The sequence below is a fragment of the Rhinoderma darwinii genome, chromosome 8 (genome assembly GCF_050947455.1).
Source record: "Rhinoderma darwinii isolate aRhiDar2 chromosome 8, aRhiDar2.hap1, whole genome shotgun sequence".
Lineage (NCBI taxonomy): Eukaryota > Metazoa > Chordata > Amphibia > Anura > Rhinodermatidae > Rhinoderma > Rhinoderma darwinii.
The window spans coordinates 82,218,127-82,243,119 of record NC_134694.1 but is presented as its reverse complement, the minus strand read 5'-3'; the positions used below and the strand labels follow the sequence as shown (position 1 = coordinate 82,243,119).

General features: G+C 39.7%; 1 protein-coding gene across 1 annotated transcript in view; it reads left to right on the top strand.

Annotated features, from left to right (window-relative positions):
* The window catches only part of CHRDL1 (chordin like 1), a 65,275-nt gene that overhangs the window by 18,394 nt on the left and 21,888 nt on the right, over positions 1-24,993 (top strand). Inside the window, exons 2-4 of the mRNA XM_075835820.1 lie at positions 1,344-1,443; positions 10,998-11,110; positions 15,467-15,560. Coding sequence (XP_075691935.1) covers positions 1,368-1,443; positions 10,998-11,110; positions 15,467-15,560 — 283 coding nt within the window. The 5' untranslated portion in view covers positions 1,344-1,367. The remainder of the gene's footprint in view (positions 1-1,343; positions 1,444-10,997; positions 11,111-15,466; positions 15,561-24,993) is intronic.

Below are 24,993 nucleotides of genomic sequence, written 5' to 3'. Positions count from 1 at the left end.
CGTGGAGCGCTGGTACCAGAAATTGCAAAAAAGGGAAAGACTGTATGATATTACTAAAAGTGAAGAGGAGAAACTAAGTACCACTCATCCACAATATTAATCAGTAAACATGAACATGAGGTTCTATGTTAACATTTTGATCAAATTGTATAAGCCCACTTGCCACTTCACGGCGACCTCCTTTAAGTGGGTCCCTACTCTATTGGCTGTAGCACTAGATGGCGGCGCCCGCCACCACAATACCGCATCCGCAGAGGGACAAACCCAAACTTGATAGAGGAGGACAGGATAATAAAAGCATAAATACACCTTTTTTGGCACCACTTACCAAAAATACTGTAAAATGCAAATATTTTATAAGCTAAATAGATATCTTAACATTTAGGCCTCATGCACACGAACATGCTTTTGCGGCCGCAATTCCCCCGAAAATCCACGGGAGAATTACGGCCCCATTCATTCCTATGGGGCAATACACACGACCGTGGTTTTCACAGTCCGTGCATGTCCCAGGAGCCCACACCGCAGAAAGAAAGGGCAAGTCTTATTACGGCCGTGTTCTGCGGTCCGGGCTCATTGAAAATAATGGCCGCGGCCATGTGCACTGCCCGCGATTTGCGGGCGGGCGGCCGACCTGAAAATCACGACCGAGCACATGGCTACGGTCGTGTGCATGAGGCCTTACCTGTTGTTTAACTTAAATGCGTTATCTCAACTATATGTTTAGAGAAAGTTAAGGTCTAATTACACGGCCGATACACAGGGAGATGTGCTGCCAACAACGATAATATTTATTGCTGAATGAATGAGCAGATTAGCCGATGAAGGAGCATTTGCTTGTTCATCGACTGATCATTGTCATTGTCACAGGGCAATGATCGGGAACAAGCGTTTATATGAACACTCATTTGCCTGATCATTGGCCCATGTAAAAGGGTCTTTAACCACCGAGTCTTATATTGTTATTGGACAATGGTTACTGGTTTTCTACATACGACATCTATTGGGCAAACACTATCTCCCTTGACTTACCCATAAACATGCATGCTTGGCATAACTGAGTGTGGATGTTTATTTTAACAGAGAGAGAGGGAGACAAGATGCTCCTGGCAGAATAAAGGATCTGCCATGTTAAAAGCCCATTCTCATTTATGTAGTATGTACCCTAATTTACCTCTTAAAAAATCCTATACCTGTTCCTGGAAACGGGAACATAATTTCCTCCAATTGGTCGAACCATAAAATAACGTTCTTGTTTGTTGTACATTTTATAAACTATTTATAAGTCAGGGTTCTCTGAATTAATTAAAAAACAAAGTTTATTTTTCTATACATTTCTGCAGCCTGAACTGTCTAAGTGAACAAAGATGGAAGATAAATATACTTTTTCTTGCCTTTTATTCCTGCTCCTCATGGATGGCTGCAGAGTCGAACATGTCAAGAGTAAGTATTATTTGTCTTTACAGAACATATAGAACTTGATATTTCATAATTCATAATGTGGATTAAAAATAATTCTTTGCATTGAACTGCTACAGAAGTTTATCTTTTTTAGGTAGAATTAATTAGTAATCACATTTATTATACTGAAATACCATTTTCCAGCATTCTAGGAAGGTGAATTAATCTGTCATGGATTTGATCTTCTTGTAGTCACTGTGGTTTTAGAAGTTCTATATGTATTGGTATTATTTCTTACAGTTACTTGGATACATTATAGGAATGCATAAAGTATTTCACTTCACCTGTCAGAAAGGACTCTTGGTCGTTGTAGTCTGTTTAGTGCTAAAATCTCTCATTCTGCGTCTTCTGGTGAAGCGGCATCCTCTGCTACATGTTCCCACACTGTCCCTATGATAGTGCCTTTGTAACTAGAGGATAGTTTTGTGTTCTGCTTGCTGCAAAAGCTTATGTATACTTGTTCAAGCTTTCTCCAGTTCCTTATCTTGTATACTTACCTGTGATTCTCATCCTTTAGTTCCTTCCTGAACTTGTTGACAACCTGTGACTTAGTTCTTCAATTATCCTCATTCTCTAATCCCACCTAAATTACTATTCCGGTATCTTTAGCTTTGTATTTTGATCAGAATAAGCAGTTTTAAAGGCCTCAAGATATAAGCAATCTGCAGAAAAATCCAAACCTTCCTCTGTGAGTCTTACATGAAGAGAAGGGGCTTGTTGAATTCAGCTGGCAGCACCAATCTACAGTGCCTCCCTGGACTCGACTAACAAATTTTGCTCCTTCCAATCTTTTGCTCTAAAAACAAAATACTTGTATTTCTAGAAAGAAAATCTCCTTAAGCGGTCTCAATATGACTCCATTTCTATGAAATTTCCATGAAACTTTACCTGTATAGCCAATAAAACTTAAAGAGGACCTGTCACTAGGTCATAGAAAGTGAACCAGCTGTCTCACCGTACTACCGCTGTCTCCTGCACTCCAGCGTTGCTTTAATTTTATTTCTACGTCCCCCTGTTCCTGAGATGTGGCCTCTGTTTTTTATGGTGCCAAATATGGTAATGAATTGCTTACTAGCCAAGAGGGCGTTAACAGCAGCGATTCTCCTGGGGTGGAGCTACGTCACAGCCTCTGACGCTGTCCTATCTGCATGAAGCTGCTTCACACACAGAGACTGAGGCTGGTGGGAAGGGATCACTTCAAATAGCCACATTAGGAGCTGTAGACCAACTAGAACAGTGGTGGCATATGAAAGAAGAGATTCTTATCTTTCACACCAGATCGCTGAGCTAGCACTGTGTGTGAAGCAGCTGCACGCTAATAGGATGGCGTCAGAGGCTGTGAGGTAGCTCCACCTCAGGAGAATCGTTGGTGTTGGCTAGTAAGTGGTTCATTACCATATTTGTCACCCAAAAAAACGGAGGCCATATCTCGGGTAGGGGAGCCGTAGAAATAAAATGAAACCACCCCTGGAGTCCAGGAGACAGCGGAAGTAAGGGGAGATTGCTGGTTCACTTTCTATGACCTAGCAACAGGTGCTAGGTATAAAAAAAAAAGTTGGTGGAAATAGATAGCAACTAAACATGTCTTTTTTTTTCAATTTATAAATATCTTTTGCAATATTATAGTTAAACTCATCATGACACTGCAAATTATTGTTTCATCTCTATTATCTGGTTTGCATAGAACTGCAGGTAAGCCCACTGCATTATCCTAAAAGGGTTCTCTGGTTTTTAAATACCCGGAATGAATATATCAAGGTCTCCTGTTCTGCAGGACCCTAATCTATCAGCCAGAGTGAAGAGTGGTCAAAAAATTTGGCTTTTACTTTGGAAGAACTAGCATATCCGTGCAATATATCCATTTGATTTCAATGTAAACTGTGTAATGCTTCATTTCACATGTGGTGGCGCTACAGGGGACTTGCTGTCGTGTTCGCCTGCTGATTAAAAGATGATTGCTGGAAGTCTTTGCATAATTCACAATCAATGTAGCCCCAAAGAGTTAAATGACAAATTCAAGTCTGTTCAATGTATTGGCTTTGAGATGGCAACAATAGAATAAACTAATATTTTTATTCTTATTCTATTAACTTGTTCTCTGTTCTACGTCAAAATTTCCATGGACACATAGCCTAAATTTAGATACAGGAATATAAAGCATATATGGATTGTGTAAAGGGTAAAACTGGCTCATGAAGCACCTGCCTAATTTAGTGAAGGAAGAGGGTTTCATTTACAGCTCTGAGTACCAAAACATGGCACTTGTAAAGGTCACCATCATTAACAGTAGGATTACAAGAGGCTCTGAGAGGTTTATGCTTCCTCTTCATCCTAGCAAACTTGTCCATGAATCACCTCACATGTGATTTTCCTTCCTGAGGAATGAGTCAGCTAGTGCATGAAGAAAGAGGAGGAAAGACGAACCAACCACAAACATTGCGATGTAAATATATTTAATAAAAATATGTTGGAGGATCTTGTAATAATAATGATGATATGCAATACAGAGACTAATAATAATTTAGCTTGGCAAATTTTCGGACACTCTATATATTTTAGGCTGAACGCAATGGTCAAATCTCTGAAACCATCTTTTGTGTGTGTGCCTATATCTATATACACTATATGGACAAAAGTATTGGGACACCTATACATTACACCTACAGTAGGTTTTATGACATCCCATTATAAATCCAAAGGCATTACTATGAAGCTGCTAAATCAGCTTCCACTCTTTTGGGAAGGATTTCTACAAGATTTTAGCGTTTGTCTGTGGGAATTTTTAGGCAGTTGTAGAAAAATACTGCATAGTAAGAATCCTATCAAAAATAGGGGTGTTAGTTTTTTTTATCAATTAACAAATTGCAAAGTGAATGAACAGAAGAGAAATCTAAATTAAATCAATATTTGGTCTGCCCCCTTTGCCTGCAAAACAGCATCAATTATTCTAGGTACACTTGCACACAGTTTTTAAAGGAACTCGACAGGGAGGTTGTTTCAAACAGCTTGGAGAATTAACCACAGATCTTCTGTGGATGTAGGCATCCTCAAATCCTTCTTTCTCTTCATGTAATCCCAGACAGACTCCATGATGTTGAGATCAGGGCTCTGTGGGGGGCATATCATCACTGCCAGGGCTCCTTGTCCTTCGTTATGCTGAAGATAGTTCTTAATGACATTGACTGTATATTTAGGTTTGTTGTCCTACTGCAGAATAAATTTGGAGCCAATCAGATGCCTCCCTGATGGTATTGCATGATGGATAAGTATCTGTCTGTATTTCTCAGCATTGAGGACACCATTAATCCTGACCAAATTCCCAACTCCATTTTCGGAAATGCAGCCCCAAACGTGCAAGGAACCTCCACCATGCATGTTCCCTGCAGACACTCATTATTGTACCACTCTCCAACCCTTCTGCGAACAAACTGCTTCTGTTACAACCAAATATTTAAAATTTTGACTTATCAATCCAAAGCACCTGCTGCAATTTTTCTGCACCCCAGTTCCTATGTTTTCGTAAATAGTCCCACTGGTTTCTGCCAGTTCTGTGCTGATGGCACTGCTGGACATCTTCTGATTTTGAAGGGAAGTAAGCATGATGGGTCTTTGATCTGCTGCAGCTCATTTCCTTGGCTGACCACTGCATCTATGATCCTCAACGTTGCCCGCTTCTTTGTGCTTCTTCAAAAGAGCTACAACAGCACATCTTGAAACCCCAGTCTGCTTTGAAATCTTTGCCTGTGAGAGACCTTGCTGTTTGCATTATAACTACCTTGTGTCTTGTTTCTTTGCTAAGCCTTGCCATGGTGGACATGTGGCATGCAACTGTCTTCCACAACCTCACCTTTGTAGCAGAGTTTGGCTGTCACTCATCCAATTTTAAGCCTCCTACACAGCTGTTTCTGTTACAATTAATGACTGTTTTTCAGCCTACTTATGACAATGATGATCATTATCACCTGTTTGGTATAATTGGTTTATCACACACCTGACTATAATCCTACAAAATCCATGAATTCGTGCAAGTGTACCCAGAAGAATTGTCGCTGTTTTCAAGGCAAATGTTGGTCACACCAAATATTGGTTTTGTAATGACAGGGGTAGGGAAAAAGACAAGTGAGCCCTAATCTACCCGCCACTCAGTCCCTGCCTACATGCAACGACCCGCCCTAGGCGACGGGGTACAACTGGGCGACGGTCCCTACACTCAATAAGTGTACGACAGACAACAGACAAGGAAACACAGAACAAAGGGAAATGGGGCAGTTGCCTACGGCAACACCGTGAGCAACAAGAGTAGTAAACGAGCCGAGTCAAACCAGGAGAGTACGAGGTGCCAAACGTAGAGCAGGAGAGTAGTGAACAAGCCGAGTCAAACCAGGAGTGTACGAGGTACCAAACGCAGAGCAGAAGAGTAGTCCGTAAGCCAGGGTCAATACAAAGCAGGGACAAGTAGTTCAAGAAGCTGCAGCAGGGCCAGGAAACCAACAGAGAAGAATCACAAGCAAGGAGGAACAGGAAAGGCAGGTATAAATAGACAGAGGGCGGGAGCTAGCTCCGTCTGGCCAGGCTGTGATAGGCTCTCCCACTCCTAAGCCTGCCATCCTGAGTGATGGAAGATGGAGTCAGTCTCACAGACATAGAAGCAGGTGCAGACTGATTACCTATGGGCGTGGATACAGAAGCTGTGCCTGGCAGATCCTTAACAGGTTTTAATTAAGATTTCTCTTCTGTTCATTCTGTAAAGGATCTGCCAGGCACTACGTCTGTGGATACTCCCAGGATTAATCAGTCGACACCTGAGGCCAGACCTCTTAGACTGACACCGGCTCGCACCAATCAGGGTGGCAGGCTCAGGAGTGGGAGAGCCTATCGCGGCCTGGTCAGTCGGAGTTAGCTCCGCCCCCTGTCCATTTATACCTGCCGTTTTCTCTTCCTCATTGCTTGTTATTCTTCTTGGATTCCTGGCCCCACTGCTGCCTTGCTCCAGCCTGCTTCTGCCTTGCTTCAGTTTCCGCTTATCCTGCTTCGCTCTGCCCCTGGCTTGCTTCCTGCTCTGTGCTCTGCGTTTGTATACTCCACTACATCCTGATCCTGACTGGCTCGTTCACCACTCCGTTTCCTCACGGTGTTCCGTGGGCTACTGCCCCTTCCCTTGCTTGTTCCCTGTTTGTATCCCCTTGCACTTAGTCAGCGTAGGGACCGCCGCCAAGTTGTACCCCGTCGCCTAGGGCGGGTCGTTGCAAGTAGGCAGGGACAGGGCGGTGGGTAGATTAGGGCTCACTTGTTCCCTTCACCTCCTTCCTGCCATAACACATTCTCTTTGTATTTTGTTAATTGATAAGAAAGACTATTAATCCTTCTATTTCTTTAAAGCATTATTACTTTGCAGCATTTTTCCACAACTGCCTAAAACTTTTGCACGTGTGTATATATATATATATATATATATATATATATATATTATGTGCGTGTGTGTGTGTGGACTCCATAAAGACAGACAGAGAACCCAGATAACAGTGGTCCTGTAAAGACATCCACTATGTACCAATAAAGGCAGAAATTGTGTCCATAAATACAGTATTTCCATGGTAGTCCCCCATGTTTAGTAAAAAAAATAAAACACCCAAATACACAAAATTATTATATCCATTCTCCTGCTCTGCTGTCCACTGCCAGTGACACTTGAGTGGCCAAAGAGCAGCCGATCAGATGTCAATTCCTCTTCCTGAAGATAGCACAGCAAGAGGTTTATTTATTCAGCATAACCAGTGTATTAATTGGCTCCTCTGCCACACAGACTCCTGGTTTTTCTTTCTTTATTTCGAAAGATTCTATGAAATTCTTTATCCAGATCATGGGATCCATAAAAAAATAAATCATTAACCCGCCATCCTCAATTTTTTATTTATTTTGTCTTCTTGGACGTCAAACAGTTGCAATCTCATGGAAGAAATTATCTCTTGACTTTGATAAAGTTAAGAGACGGCTGCCTTGGTACATGACTAATGAGAAACGGATAGCTATACTCCTGGACAAGGTAGACAAGCTTGAATCTGTATGGTCCCCTAGGGCTGGTTATGTCAGCAATAGCCCATTTACAGATGTAGCCGTCTTTACCTTGACTTTTAACGCATTAGATAAATAGTGGTTAGATCCCTTATCTTGACTTTTTCAATGACTTTTCAATGCCTTTTGTTGTGTGATATCACGCTGCAGCAAGTTATCAGAATCATGTTAAAGTTGGCTACATCCGTACTTGTCTTGCTCTCTCCCCTTGTTCCTGAGTGGAGCTGTTATTTTTTCTAGTTGTCGACATGGGCTTGGTGCTGGTGGGCTCTCGATCTTCCCCTTCTCTTCCTCTTCTTTCTCTTCTTCTCCATCTTCTTTGTCCTTGACACGCATTTCTCTGTGGTCCCTTATGTACTACCTGGTCCGTAGATGGCCGCGGTTCTTATTGCCACTTGTGCATGGCTTCCCAATATATAGTGCCTTGATCCTGTGAGCTGCCTCAGTGTAACGTTACCAGACTATAAGTTGAAATTACTAAACTTTATCCAAACTTGTGCTGGTAATGACAACTTCACTATAACTTATAGTATAGCTCTACTTTTAGACAAGGCTGGATACTAGCAACCGCTAACATTGTCGATTGGTTGACGGAACCAATCTTAACAGTAAATTTGACATTTATTAAGTATTTTTCGTCTACTCAGTATAAATTTTAGTTTACTACATATGTTGATTTTCTTGTGCTAGTCACTGTGGTCCTAGGTAAATATTGTCAGCTCTTTTGAACCATGTGGGGAACTTTCTTTAATCGCAGGTGTATTAATAAAATTCATGCTTCCCCTCCTCCTTTCCTCTCTGCATTTCTGTAAGGGCTCCTTCACACGAACGTAGCCCACCTCGGACGTGAAAAACTGACGTTTTCCACATCCGAGGTGGACCCGTGGGGGACGCGTTGTCACGGATCCCCCACAGACTACAGTCTATGGATATATGCGTGACACGCAGTAAAATAGGACATGTCCTATTTTCCAACGGAGCGTTCACACGCTCCGTTGAAACAACGGTCGTGTAAACGGCCCCATTGAAATGCATGAGTACCTGTGACGGCCGTTGTATTAACGGCCGTCACATGGACGTGATTCACGCTCGTGTGAATGAGGCGTAAGTCTTCTATTTGTATGTTACTTCAATAGTTATACCACAGTCCCTTCTGTTCATGGACCAGTAACCAAAGGAGGAAGCTGATCTGTGTATCAGCAATACGCCCGGGGCACTTTCTGTGATGTTGGTCTGACCAGACTTATTTGTTTCCTCCCACCCGCTTTTGCATTGTCATTTTTGCTCTTCTTCTTGCCTGCTATGTGTATGCACATTCATTGATATGCTCATCTTGTATTATGCATTTTTTGCAATCATGCACTTTGTCTCTATGTAATTATATATACTGATTTGCTACATATATCAGTTATGTTTGCACATAGGAGTTTTTTCTCCTCATATGGCAGTTTATACTTTATATGGTATTTATCGCTGTGTTTAGGGAGCTTTGCATTGGAGACTTCATGTACATTGTTGACTGGTCTAACCTCATTCTTAGGGACCTCTTTACTAGATGGTTGCATTATTCCCAATGACCCTTTCTGAGTATTGTCTATTTTAAATGTGTTCTTACATTTGTATGTGTGTTTTTTTTTGGGTGTACGTGTACGTACATATTCTTTGTGTATTATAATAAAGTAACTGTGCTTTTTATATTCTGCATTTTCGTGGGTGTGCATACTTTCTTTTTTTGAGTTGTGGCTTTTTGCATATAATGTAGTAACCAAAGGAGAACACTACACCTACACACAAACCCAAATATATTCTGGAAGACAGAAACAGTAAAAAAAAAAAAATGAAATACACAGCTGGAAATACACCCGCACATTTCTCAACCCTTAGTGGAATTGAAACTTTAAAGGCTATTTGCACCTTTGAAATAGACATTTTTATTACAAAAACATACAAACGGAAAAAAAAAAATCGATCAGTGTGTTTTTTTGCAACTTTCTAGATACTTTTTATTAAAAATAGTTTTTACTTTTTGAGATACAGGTGCTCTGTATTCTGTATACAGAGCAGCTGTACCTAGTTCTAAATCCTGTGTCCGTCAGGTCAGCGGCACTGACGGAGTCCGTGTCAGAGGGTCCTGCTTGTCTCTGACATGCAGGATCGAGCTGTTATCAATCACATCTAAGTTGATAACTTAGATGTAATCGATAACAGGTCGATCCTGCGTGTCAGAGAAACGCAGGACCCGCTGTCAGTGAACTCATCAGTCCCGCTGACTTGACGGATTCAGGTCTCAGCGCAAAATACAGCTGCTCTGTATACAGAGCAGCTGTATCTCAAATAGTTCAATTCGATTTTTAAAAAAAATATGCAATTAGAAAGTTGTTCCAAACACACTGATAGGTTTTCTATTTCTAAGGTGTACATAGCCCTTAAGGGCCATCATCAGCCTTTAAGAATTGTTTAATAATTTGCATAGTTTAGAGGTGATAATGAATCACAAGAAATATTTGCAGAGGAGGGTCTGCGTATCTATCATACAGTAGTAGCTTGAAATCACTGTGCTTTGGTTTTATTGTGCATTTCTTCATATCTATTATCTAGTTAAAAATGCCACATAGGGTCCGCCTGATTTGCACAATGTCACATTGGTTATACGGGATATGTATGTTTGTACAATAATTCATGTTTACTGATATTTACATATGCATCTATTAATGGTTGTTTTGTGCGCAGAATTTTTATTTTTAAATAAAAAATGTTAAAAAAAAAAAAAGTGACATAGGTAGAAATGATATGTAGAGTACTGCTCCAGTTCTAGACATATAGGAGTCTGACACTTTAACCTTTTACATGCCAGGGATATTGATGACCACTGAAGAAGGACATCAATGTTCACAAGCCTAAGTGGCCATGCATCTTATATTTATTCTTCATTGCAACTTTTCTCTTTCATGTTTGCTTACTAACATATCATTCTTCAGTCTAAGCTGTAGCATGTGTAGGTATATGCTTCTCAGCTGCTTTCTCTCTTTTCTTGGCATTAGACTGGGTATAAGCTGCCAATTTGTGAAAGGTTTTCTTTCAGCTAAAGTGTTTGGCTGCTTGGTAGACTTCACAGTCAGAGGTGCTGACAGCTTTGGGGTTACCTCCAATTTCTGGATCTAATGGGCCGTTTTTCTGTGGTCCGGTTTATGTAGTATTCCCAGTAGTCACTGATACCAACAGTGTTCCCTTTAGATTTGTTCAGGCTCCAGAGACCATGAACATTAAAGGCTCCTATTGAAAAGCCAAAAAATACAAACCAGAGAACCCACACGAATATTTCATTAACTTTCTATGCATTGCTTTTAATAGTGGAGACCAGTCACAACCATGAGAATCCCGACTCTAGCCAAACCATCTCTTAACCACTGATGTGCATTGAAGCTTGAGGACGTAACTGAAAGCTGCCTCTGTCATCCCTGTAGATTCAGAGACATACTGTGTCTTCCAAGACAGAAAATATCGATTTGGCGAGAGATGGCACCCGTACCTGGAACCATATGGACTTGTATATTGTGTTAACTGCTTGTGTCGTGAGGTAATATTTAATGTTACATATTAATTAACATATTAAAATATGATAAACTTTTGACTGTTATGTATGAGCTTATAAGTATTCCAATGTAAAGCTTCTAACACGTCACATTTTGTGTCGTCACAAGGGTCATTTACCGATAACTGATATTGTACGACTTTCTAGCTTTTAATAATACTCTAGGGATCTTTGGTGGCAGTAAAAAGGGTCATGAACTATTTATTGGAGGGGGTTTTACCTATTTTGGGTTTCCAAATATTGGAAGGTATAGACAATGTACAGTTTGAGAACACTTGTAATGACTATGTGAAATCTCATATATAAGTTTTGATCTAAATGTTCCCTTCTTTAGTTTTTTTTATCTCCAATACCATCTTTTCTGAATATAAGTATATTTCAATTTGGAGAGTCAGCAACAGAGAATCTATTAAAATAAAAAATTCCTCATTCATCATTATTGTTTGAATTGTTCTCTTAAACAGAATGTAGAGCCTGAGAATGGGACAAAGAGTATAAGCTATTGTAAGACATTTTAGGGTGTATTCACACGTGCGTTTTTGCCGGATTTTTTGCCACGTTTTACCGTGCATTCTAAAGCCGTACCGAAAAGGCATGCGTTTTTCGCAATTATTTTTATATTTTCCGTCGACATAACGTATAAGGGTTTTTTTTGTGAGATGAGTTTTCGTTTTTAAAGGCACCACCGAAAAACGGAAAAAAAATCTTTGTGCAGGGAAATAGGAAAAAAATGGCGATCCCTCCATTGTTTCTTGGGTTTCGTTTTTACTGCATTTATGGTGCGGTAAAAACAGCATTTTAACTGCAAAGGTCACTATTATTACAGTGATACCAAATGTTTATATATTTTTTTCTAATTCACTACTTTTATTAAAAAAAAAACTATTTGTTAAAAACAAAATTAATTTTGTGTCATATTCTGAAGCCCATAACTTTTTTTATTTTTCCATCAATGGAGCAGTGTGAGGGTTGTTTTTTGCAGGACGAGCTGTAGTTTTTTTTATTAGTGGCATTTTCGGGTAAATACAAATACAAATACAAATACAGCTAAGGTGACCAAAAAACAGAAATTCTAATTTTTTTTTACAGCATTTACCCTGCGGCATAAATAATGTTATAATATAATAATTTGTACTTTTACGGTCGCACTTATACCAATTCAATTTTTATTTTTTTTTCTATATATTTTCTATTATTTTAGGTGAAAAATTATTTATCTCTGAGCCCGGACATCAATGCAAAATGTCAGCTGTATTATACAGCTAGCAACCGTTGGCATATAGAGTGGGCTCAGTCCATGAGCCCAGTCCATACCCCCCCCCCCTACCAGCTTTGACGTACTGTTACGTCACATGTCGGTAAGAGGTTATAAGGACTATGTATGACTTTTGCATATCTGCCTGGAATTATGTAATACAGTGAAGCCTCTCCAATAAACCACATCTTGTAGAAGAGCACCACCAATCTAGACTGCATCTTTCTGAGATAAATTTGCAATTCCTTTATAGCCTGTGTATATTAGCCCTCTTCTTTGAGAGCACTACCCATCCAGAACACCATTTAACTTTTATTTTGGGTAGTTATTTCACAGCACTTTGCTATATTACTTTATGAAAATATGAGAAGTGTAAATGATAGTAAAGTTAAAAAAAATAAAATAAATAAATATATATATATATATATATATATATATATATATATATATATATATATACACTACCGTTCAAAAGTTTAGGGTCACTTGGAAATTTCCTTATTTTTGCAAGAAAAGCACAGTTTTTTTCAATGAAGATAACATTAGATTAATCAGAAATACACTCTATACATTGTTAATGTGCTAAATGACTATTCTGGCTGCAAACGTCTGGTTTTTAATGCAATATCTACATAGGTGTATAGAGGCCCATTTCCAGCAACCATCACTCCAGTGTTCTAATGGTACATTGTGTTAGAAGGCTAATGGATGATTAGAAAACACTTGAAAACCCTTGTGCAATTATGTTAGCACCGCTGTAAACAGTTTTGCTGTTTAGAGGAGCTATAAAACTGACCTTCCTTTGAGCTAGTTGAGAATCTGGAGCATTACATTTGTGGGTTCGATTAAACTCTCAAAATGGCTAGAAAAAGAGGGCTTTCATGTGAAACTCGACAGTCTATTCTTGTTCTTAGAAATGAAGGCTATTCCATGCGAGAAATTGACAAGAAACTGAAGATTTCCTACAACGGTGTGTACTACTCCCTTCAGATGACAGCACAAACAGGCTCTAGCCAGAGTAGAAAGAGAAGTGGGAGGCCCCGCTGCACAACTGAGCAACAAGACAAGTACATTAGAGTCTCTAGTTTGAGAAATAGACGCCTCACAGGTCCTCAACTGGCAACTTCATTAAAGGGAATGTGTTGCCAGCAAAACATGTTTTTTTTTTTTTAGTTAAACAATTAGTGTGTAGGTCATTAAACATTGTTCTAATTTTTTTTATTTTTTTCACGAGTCAGGAAATATTATAAATTGGATTCAATTTATAATATTTCCCAGCACTGGTCACTAGATGGAGCAATTCCCAAAATTGCAGCATTGCATGTGGTAAAGCAACCACATTGCTTTATGCTGCAAAATTGGGAAAAAATCCCTCGCTCTAGTGAGCTCTCAGATTCCCCCCCTCCTTTATCCTGGCTAGTGCCGGGAGAAACGAGGGGTTTGAACGGTCTAACCTCCTACACTGTGTGTCGCCATTTTTTGAGCTAACACACAGTGTAGAAGGTTTACATACACTAGTAAAACACACTGAAACACGAACATACATAGAAATCACTTACCTGCTCCAGTCGCCGCCGCTCCCTCCGGTCCGTTCGCTCCGTCTGCTGCCGCTGCTCCATGTGCACAAGTCCGGAAGCCGCGACCGGAAGTAGTAATCTTACTGCCCGGCCGCGACTTCCGGTCCACAGGAAAATGGCGCCGGACGGCGCGCATTTCAAATCGGACTGTGTGGGAGCGGCGCATGCGCCGTTCCCACACACACGGCGTACACCATAGTGGATGGAACGGGCCCCGTTCACAGTCCCTATGGGACTGGAGCTGCCATATTCCATGTCTGTATGTGTCGTTAATCGACACATACAGAAATGGAAAAAAAAATGGCAGCCCCCATAGGGAAGAAAAAGTGTAAAAATAGAAAAAAGTAACACACAAACACACAAATAAATATAAACGTTTTTAATAAAACCCTAACATAAAACTGATATAAAAAAAAAAATGTTGGTGACACTGTTCCTTTAAATAGTACCCGCAAAACGCCAGTGTCAACGTCTACAGTGAAGAGGCGACTCCGGGATGTTGGCCTTCAGGGCAGAGTGGCAAAGAAAAAGCCATATCTGAGACTGGCTAATAAAAGGAAAAGATTAATATGAGCAAAAGCACACAGACATTGGACAGAGGAAGATTGGAAAAAAGTGTTATGGACAGACGAATCAAAGTTTGAGGTGTTTGGATCACACAGAAGAACATTTGTGAGACGCAGAACAACTGAAAAGATGCTGGAAGATTGCCTGATGCCATCTGTCAAGCATGGTTGAGGTAATGTGATGGTCTGGGGTTGCTTTGGTGCTGGTAAAGTGGGAGATTTGCATAAGGTAAAAGGGATTTTGAATAAGGAAGGCTATCACTCCATTTTGCAACGCCATGCCATACCCTGTGGACAGCGCTTGATTGGAGCCAATTTCATGCTACAACAGGACAATGACCCAAAGCCCACCTCCAAATTATGCAAGAACTATTTAGGGAAGAAGCAGGCAGCTGGTATTCTATCTGTAATGGAGTGGCCAGAGCAGTCACCAGATCTCAACCCCATAGCTGTTGTGGGAGCAGCTTGACCGTATGGTAAGCAAGAAGTGCCCATCAAGCCAATCCAACTTGTGTGAGGGGCTTCTGGAAGCATGGGGTGAAATTTCTCCCTTTTACCTCAGCAAATTAACAGCTAGAATGTCAAAGGTCTGCAATGCTGTAATTGCTGCAAATGGAGCATTCTTTGACGAAAGCAAAGTTTGAAGGAGAAAATTATTATTTCAAATAAAAATCATTATTTCTAACCTTGTCAATGTCTTGACTATATTTTCTAGTCATTTTGCAACTCATTTCATGGAAAACACAAAATTGTCTGGGTGACCCCAAACTTTTGAACGGTAGTGTGTGTGTGTGTGTGTATATATATATATATATATATATATATATATATATATATATATATATATATATTCCAAGTGGCATGTATTGTATATTCTTGGAAAGAGGTTTGTGTAAAAAGTCAAAGTGATATGTAAATATTGACTTGGAACCTTCCATTGCAGGGTGGAAATGTCCTGTGCAGTAGAGTGAGATGCCCAGGTCTTCATTGTAGTAATCCAGTCTATATTCCACAGCTATGCTGCCCACGGTGCCCAGGTAAGGTCAATAAAGGCAATATTTTTGTCTGTATCTTTCTAAATTTATTTTCTTTTTCTGTTTTCTTATTCTTATTTACTATTTCAAGTATTTTACTGATTTAGGTTACTAGAAGTGGGTTGTTGACCCCATCCTCCCACTTGAAGTGGCTATATTTAGATCCCGCTGCTTCATCTTTTCCTTCAGATGCCCATAGTTTAAAATGCAAATACGGTTTTAACTACACTACGCATGTGAGTTACATTAGGCACATTGGTTAATAATTAAACATGTCCACAAGCACAATGATTGGATAGGGACTTAAAGCTTTTTATACACGGGAAGATCTCTGCCCGGTAAACTAGCGCCATTTCATAATACACCCTGTCGATGGGAACTCCTTTGCTCTGTTTAAACATGGCAATGATCAGAATATAATGCGACAAACTATTGTTAATACAATCAGTCGTCCCTATACATTTGCATCTTGTCGGCAGCGCATCCCCTGTTTACATGGAGAAATGTGCTGCCAACAAGCGTCAATATTTCGGGGGAAAAAAAAGATCTTATCAGCCAACAAACTAGCGTTTGCTCGTTTGTCGGCTGATCGCTGCCGTGTTTACACATAATAACTACAAAACTACATAAAAACATAACTACACGTAAAAGTTTTATCTTACCTACAAAGTTTATTTTTTATCTCTACAGAATTGACACTTTCCAGATGTTCATAGTTTACCTATGCCTGTGTCATTCTAGTATTGATGCTTTTCAATCTTTATATTTGTCTTTGCCAACTCTAAAAAAAAACGGAGACAAGAATCTTTTTATACAACAGTCTCATGTTATAACCTATTACATTTTTTTCACAGAATGTGATGTATGATTGTGTTTATGTGCTGTGCTCTTTTTTTTTGTCATGCCAGACACATCCAAGAAGCTAAAGTGTTATGTTTTGTAATCCAAGAAAGTGTACAATTAGCAGAGAGATGTTTCGCTCCTTGGTTACTTATGTTTTTTTGGAAAGCAAGACCAAGCCCTCCACTCTTTGAAAAACAAAATCTCTGGAGTGTTTTATGTCTTCTCTGCATGTGTGGGGAGGGGAATAACATGCACAGAGGAATGAAATAATGCCTATTATGACCAGGGAACTATTTACCACCGGGAATAGTATACAAGTGCCAACTTGTGCCATAATTCAGGACATACAATAGTACAAAAAGTTCATGCTGTGTGAACGTTCCGGTCAGTATAAAATATTGTTCAGATTTTTTTTCCATTAGTTTCCTTTGCACAACATCACTAAACTAAAATGTTATTACATTCAAAATGCATAAGTAAAGCTAGGTTCACACCTGCGTTGAACCATTCCGTTGTTGGGCTCCATTAGAGGAGCAGAATAAGGGCATAACGGAACCAATGGTTTGTTGTACAACGGAACCCACGGTTGCCGACGGAACCCACTGACTTTAATGGGTTCCGTCGGCTTTCCGTCAGGGTGTCTGTGATTTTACCGGACACAATAGTGCAGCATGCTGCGCTATTGCCTCCTGTAAACTTTGGTAAACCCTGCTAGATCTGCACCGGAGGCCCCTATGGAGCCTCCGACGCAGATGTGAACAGAGCCTTAGGTGCAAACTTGTAAATTATTTCTAGATATCAACATGTTTTAGATAAAAAAAAAATTTACCAGAATTTTATCTGCAGTAGCTGTCTAAGAGTCCATTTGGAGCTCAATCAGGCTAACATGTCATCCTGCAGTATTTTTTACCCTATTCAATATCACCATATAATGCGGAACATAAGCAAGTCGCATTCTAATTTGGAAATGCCAAGAGTGTAGTTGCCCCTGGAGTGGTTTACTTCTTCTGACTGGTGGTCTTTTATGTTTGAATAGACCTATGCTTTTTAAAGTGGTTGTCCAGGATTAGAAAAAAGTCTACATATTTTTTCCAGAAATAGTGCCACTCTTGCCCACTAGTTGCGTCTGGTATTGTATCTCATCCCCTTTCACTTAAATGGAGCTGACCTGCAATAATACACACAGACCGTGGACAAGAGTAAAGCTTTCTCTGAAAAAAGTAGACACTTTTTTTTCTAATCTCATACAACTGCATTAAACATTTAGAAAAATAAAAATAAAAACAAATGCATATACTTTAAGTGCTTAAAAATAAACATTGAATATACCCACATACTATTGTTACCAGGGTGTTTTTTATACATGGCAAGTATGTCATATATTTTACCTACCCGATTTTTTTCTACATTTGGCAACTAGGTGCAGAAACCCTTTTAGTGATTTGTGTGAAAAATTTATTAAATAAGGTGACTTATAGGGTCCAAACATTAACAAGCTATTTAATGTATTCATTGACAGCTGAGTAAAAATAGGGGGTTACAAAATAGATGAAAAGACCTTAGAGGCCCCAAATGGTATAAAAACACTTTAGCAATTGGATCCTTATCACCTCCCTGGGGAGCTATTGAGCTACGTACATGGAAAGACAGGAGATGACAAGCCAAGTCAGAAACAAGCCAAGATCAGGCGTTTAAGATATTGTCTATGCCAATGAAGCTTAGGGATCAAAGGCAAGTAAGGGATGTCCAAGAAAAACTAGTCAGGGCTAAAAGACAAGGCACAAATGTAAAAGACAAGCCAAGGTAAAAAAAAAAATGCAAACAAATTGTAATGATGGGGGTAGGGAAACAGACACGTGAGCCCTAATCTACCCGCCACTCAGTCCCTGCCTACTTGCAACGACCCGCCCTAGGCGACGGGGTACAACTGGGCGACGGTCCCTACGCTCAATAAGTGCACGACAGGCAAACAGATAAGGGTACACAGAAGCAAAGGGAAATGGGGCAGTTGCCCACGGCAACACCGAACAACAAGAGTGGTGAACGAGCCGAGTCAAACCAGGAGTGTACGAGGTACAAAACGCAGAGCAGGAGAGTAGTGAACAAGCCGAGTCAAACTAGGAGTGTACGAGGTACCAAACGCAGAGCAGGAGAGTAGTCAGTAAGCCAGGGTCATATGAAGCAGGGTCAAATAGTACAGAAGCTGCAGCAGGGCTAGGAAACCAAACAGAAGAATCACAAGCAAGGAGGAACAGGAAAGGCAGGTATAAATAGACAGAGGGCGGGAGCTAGCTCCGTCTGGCCAAGCTGTGATAGGCTCTCCCACTCCTAAGCCTGCCATCCTGAGTGGTGGAAGATGGAGTCAGTCTCACAGACATAGAAGCAGGTGCAGACTGATTACCTATAGGCGTATACATAGAAGCTGTGCCTGGCAGATCCTTAACACAAATACATAATTTTTTTTTAACAAAAAACGCTTATATGAAAGCTAGAGCCCAAACTATAACATACTGTGCTTAGACACCTAACTTTACATGGGTAAAGGAGCACTGAATTTGACACGAAGCATTGGTTCAGAAAGACATAACGAGTAACATGGGATATAGGGGCACATTAACCTACTTGTGTTTTTATACAGGGTTCTGTTGTGCATTTTCTATGGCACTTAGGGTTGTCATTTTTATACATACAGTGAAGGAAATATATATTTATAATTATTAAATATCTAATGCAGAAGGGGGTCGGGAGTTTGTGGTGGCAGGAAGGAAATTGGGTGGGTTGGATGGTTGGGAAAAATAATAATAATATATGATTGTCATTTTATTTACCCCAGAGACAGGGATATTTGTACAATTTGAGGGGTAACTAAGCATTCAAAAAACTTTTGACATGTTATAGTGACATGTCAGAAGTTTTGATTGGTGGGGATCTGAGCACTGAGACCCCCAACAATCGCTAAAATGAAGCGGCAGAAGCTTTTCCGAGAAAAGCCGAACAGACTTTTGCCGCTTCGTATTAGTGATTGGTGGAGGTCTCAGGGCTCGGACCCCCACCGATCAAAACTTCTGACATGTCACCAGAAGTTTTTTGAATGTTTAGTTACCCTTTAATATATGTAATTAAGAGAAATAAAAAAAAAATACTTTTCATAACTTTCTTCAGGCAGGTTCCCTTTAGATATATTTTGTTGCTATTATTTCTATTGACATTTCCATCTGAATAGAATTTAGAATCTGATTCCATGTAAAATGAATTTAGATATATAATAAATAGGTTAATGATTCTAAATACTTGAATAAACAAGCTAGGAGCTTGCAAGAAATATCCCAATTTGCTCCCATTATTACTCCACAACCGGCCTATATACTCACTGCTTACATGATCATTTTCATGTATCCATCTTTTATTTTGACAGTTCATAGAGCTTTCTAACGTTTTCTATTTTCTTTCTATTTTTCAATTTCTCCCTTGAACTTTCCCAAAGGGCAACAAACACTTTTACTTTATATGGAGAGAATGAAACATGCTGCAATTTCCAGAAATCAACCTTGCAATGAACAATTATAACCTGAGTTAGATGTCTGGGACACAAGCCAAGTGAACACTTGATATTAGGAATAGAAATTGCATAGCTGAAAGAGAAAACAGAAATATAGTGCAGAGATCAGCAGCAAAGTAAACTATCATATATGGTAGTCACTAAAATCTGTATGTAGGTTTATTACAATTTATAACAGCAGTTAACATGATAAATTCAGATTTATAATGCAAAGGTGCTGTTTTGTTTAGAGCCAGAATGAATAATTCTTACAAATTGGACTTACACTGTATGGCTAAAATTATGTGGACATCCCTCTTGATTATTGAGTTCAGGGGTTTTAACCATGCCCATTGCAAACAAGTGCATAAAATCAAGCACACAGCCATGCAATTTCTATAGACTAATATTGGTAGTAATTTGGGTCGTACTGAAGAGTTCATTAACTTTAAACCTGGCACTGTCATAGGGTGCCACAAAGCGAGGCCGCTGAGTGCTGAAGCGAGTGGCGTGTAAAAATAACCTATTCGCTGTTGCATCACTCACTACAGAGTTTATCACTTCGTTTGGAAGTGACATCAACATAGGAACTTTGCGTTGGGCACTTCATCAAATGGGTTTCCATGGTTGAGCTGCTGAACAAAAGCTTAAGATCAACATGTGCAATGCCGAGCTTTGGCTGGAGTGCTGTAAAGCACGGGGCTCTGGAGCAGTGGAACCGTGTTCTCTGGAGTGATAAGTCACGTTTCACTATCTGGCAGCCTGACGGACAAATCTGGATTTGGCAGTTGCCAGAAGAGTGTTACGGTACCTACCGGAATGCATAGTGCCTACTGTAAAATTTGGTGGAGGAGGGATAATGGTCTGGGCTGTTTTTAGGGGTTAGTCTTGGTCCCTTATTTCCAGTGAAGGATGATATTAATGTTACAGCATACAAAGACATTTTGGTCAATTGATGCTTACAACTTTGTGGCAACAGTTTGGTGAAGTCTCTTTCCTGTTCCAACATGACTGTGCTCCTGTGCCCAAAGCGTGGTCCATAAAGACATGGTGTGTTGTTTTCGGTGTGGAGAAACTTAAGTGACTGCACAGAGCACTGACCTCAACCCCATTAAACACCTTTGGAATTAATTGGAACACCTAATGTGAGCCAGACCTTCTTGTTCAACATCAGTGTCTGACCTCATAAATACTCTTTTGGCTGAATGGCCACAAAATTTCACAGACATCCTGTGAAAAGCCTACCCAGAACTGTGGAGACTGCTATAGCCGCAATCCAACTTCATATTAACGTCCACGGTTTTGAAATGGGATGTCCAACAAGCTCATATGGGTGTGATGGTCAGGTGTCCACAAACTTATGGCCAGATAGTGAATATCTTTTTATATAACAGTCTTCATGTAGGTTTTAAAAGACACATAGGTACAGAAGCTCTTTAAAACTGGTCATAGAAATAGACAATCTCTATTGTATGTGCCAACAATCTAATGTCTATGGGGGCTGACAGTTACACAATGTCGCCTTTGAGACACACAAGGATCAGACAGGTTGGATTTTAACATGTCCGATCCGTTGTTTCTCCAGAGACAAGTGGTGTCAAATGTGTCGGAAAGTCATGTATCCACCCTGGTCTATTAATGTAACATGCATTTCTGAGCTAGGTGGCAATAATCTTGAAACTGAATACAAACCAGAAATTGGATTTTACTTAAATATATTACTATGATTATTCCTGGGGTAATAAGTAAATTAATTTGTTATTTACTTTGTTTGGCTTTGTAAAGGTTATAAATAAGTATCAAACAGGACAGATCAACCGGTAATCTAGAAGAGTTGGAAACTGGCAATCAGATTGGCTAAAGAAGTAATTCAAGATTTGGTTGGAAATAAAAGCAGAACAAACCTGGGAAAAATGCAAGAGCTGAACATGTTGGTACTGTTACTAAAGATAACTGGTTGTAGGTCTCGGGAGGCTAGGAAAAGCACATCTGCTTAAAGGAAATGTATCAAAACATTTTCCTTTTACTATTTAAAACCGGATTCTGAGACATATTTTTTTTCTAGTTTGTTTTTATTTTAGAATGATATATTTTTTATTCTGTTATCTGTACATGATTATCTGAGGTGTGAACAGCAGTTCAAAGATTTGCTTTACAGCAGCCACACGGACATAGGAAACTGGAGTCTGAAGATGACTCATAATTACTGTTGTGGGCATGCTCTGTGACATGTGCAGAGGACACTGTGCAGGGAAGAAGCCCCATCACTGATTGTCAACGGTGTGATTCTTCTAGAGTTGGGTCTAGAATTATTTGGACAGTGAAACAGTCTTCATGATTTGGGCTCTGCATGCCACTACATTGGATTTGAAATGAAACAACTGAGATGCAATTGAAGTGTAGACTTCCACGTTTAATTCAAGGGGTTGAGAAAAAAATATTCTGTGAAACGTTTAGGAATTGCAATCATTTTTCTACACAGCCTCCTCATTTCAGGGGCTCAAAAGTAATTGGGCAAATTAACATTACCATAAATAAAATGTGTTTTTTTTTAAATACTTTGTAGAGAATCCTGCCTAAAGTCTGGAACCCATGGACTTCACCAAACGCTGGGTTTCCTCCTTTGTGATGCTTTGCCAAGCCTTTACTGCAGCTGTCTTCAGTGGGTCTTTCTGCCTTAAGTTTTGTCTTAAGCAAGTGAAATGCACGCTCGATCGGGTTGAGATCTGGTGATTGACTTGGCCATTGCAGAATATTCCACTTCTTTGCCTTAAAAAACTCCTACTTTGCTTTTGCAGTATGTTTTGGGTTATTGTCCATCAGTACTGTGAAGCGACATCCAATCAACCTTGCTGCATTTGGTTGAATCTGAGCAGAAAGTATATCCCTGAACACTTCAGAATTCATCCGGCTGCTTCTGTCCTAAGTCACATCATCAATAAACACTAATGACCCAGTGCCTTTGGCAGCCATGCACGCCCATGCCATCACACTGTCTCCACTATGTTTTACAGAGGATGTGGTGGCTTTGGATCATGAGCCGTTCCAAGCCTTCTCCATACTTACTTCCTCCCATCATTCTGGTACAGGTTGATCTTCTTTTCATCTATTCAAAGAATGATGTTCCAGAACTGGGCTGGCTTCTTTAGATGTTATTTGGCAAAGTGTAATCTGGCCTTTCTATTTTTGAGGCTGATTAATGGTTTGCACCATGTGGTGAACCCTCTGTATTTGCTCTCATGAAGTCTTCTCTTTATGGTAGACTTAGATACTGATACACCTACTTCCAGGAGAGTGTTCTTCACTTGGGTAGATGTTCAGAAGGAGTTTTTCTTCACCATGGAAAGGATTCTGCAATCATCCACCACTGTTGTCTTCCGTGGATGTCCAGGCCTTTTGAAGTTCACGAGATCACCAGTGCGCTGTTTTGTTTTTTTCAAGAATGTACCAAACTGTTGACTTGGCACTCCTAACATTTGTGCTACCTCTCTGATGGATTTCTTCATTTTTTTTAAGCCTAACGATAGTCTGTTTCAGTTGCATCGAGAGCTCCTTTGGGCTCATGTTGTGGGTTCACAGCAACAGCTTCCAAATACAAATGCCACACCTGGAATCAACTCTAGACCTTTTACCTGTTTAATTGATGATGGATTAATGAGGAAATAGCCCATGCAGCCCATTAAATAGCCTTTGAGATAACTTTCCAATTACCTTTGGTCCCTTGAAAAAGAGGCAGCTACATATTAAAGAGCTGTAATTCCTAAACCCTTCCTCAAATTAGGATGTGAATACCCTCAAATTAAAACCGAGAGTCTGCACTTAAAGCCCATATTGATTATATAACTGTATATTCAATATGTTTTAGTAAACAGCTAAAATGAGAAAACTTGTGTCACTGTCTGAATAATTCTGGACCTAACTGTATCTGCCTCCAGCTTTATAATAAATTTGTTACCTGTCATTGTAGTCCAGCCTGTGATCAGAGCAAGAAGTTTCAATCTATTGAGGGCTCCGTGGCCATCGTAAAAACTGCATGATTTTAGGATTTATTTTAATATAGATAATGACATAAAAAAACACCACCAAAAACAATATGTTTAACATAAAAACATGATTTAAACAATAGATCTTTTTCTGACAATACATTGCCTTTAATGGTAATAGTGTAAAGAATATGATGGGGATGGTATGCAGTGCAGTAATACTACTGGAATAATACAAATGTACTAGAATTCTTGGTACAAAAACACCTAAAAAAAATAATTTGAACAAAGCAACCTGACCAGTTGGCTTATATTTAGATTCTTTGGAGAGATTTGTTCTGTTAGCTGTAGACCCTCTCTACTTATCTGTATACTTATACTTCTTACTGAAGATCCTTAACCCTTTAAAGATATTACGCACATGTACGTGACAGCCGCCAAGTATGGAGTCAGACTTACGGCTGAGCACGCTCAATACTGGGCGGGTGTTGGCTGTATGCTACAACTGAAACCTCACTGCAAAGGGCGGAATCAATGATCAATTTGATTCCGCCCGTTTTACCACTTAAATGCCGCGGTCAACAGCGACTGCGGTATCTAAACCGTTAGAAAGAAGGGTGTGTCACCCTCCAACTGCCCATCATCCCCCCCCCACAACGTGATCGGATGGTTGTCATAAAGGTCTGCCATTTTTCTGCTCTGCTTAATAGGAGTCTGTAAAAATGACGACATACTGCAATACATTAGTATTGCAGTATATCACGCAAGAAATTCATTGATCACGGTTTCAAGTCCCCTAGGGGGACAAATACAAAATGTAAAAACCAGTTCAATAAAGGTTTTTCTAATGTACAAAAATCATAAAAGTTAAAAAAACCAACTTTCCCCATTTTTCCCTAAAGTAATGTTAAAAAAATTAACATAACTAGTACTGCCACGTCCGTAATAGTCCAAACTATCACAATAACGTTATTAAACACGCACTTTGAACGCTTTAAAAAAGAAAAAAAATCTCAAATTTCAGTTTTTTGGTCACCTTATTATCTCAGTAAAAAGATGAAAAAATAGTTAT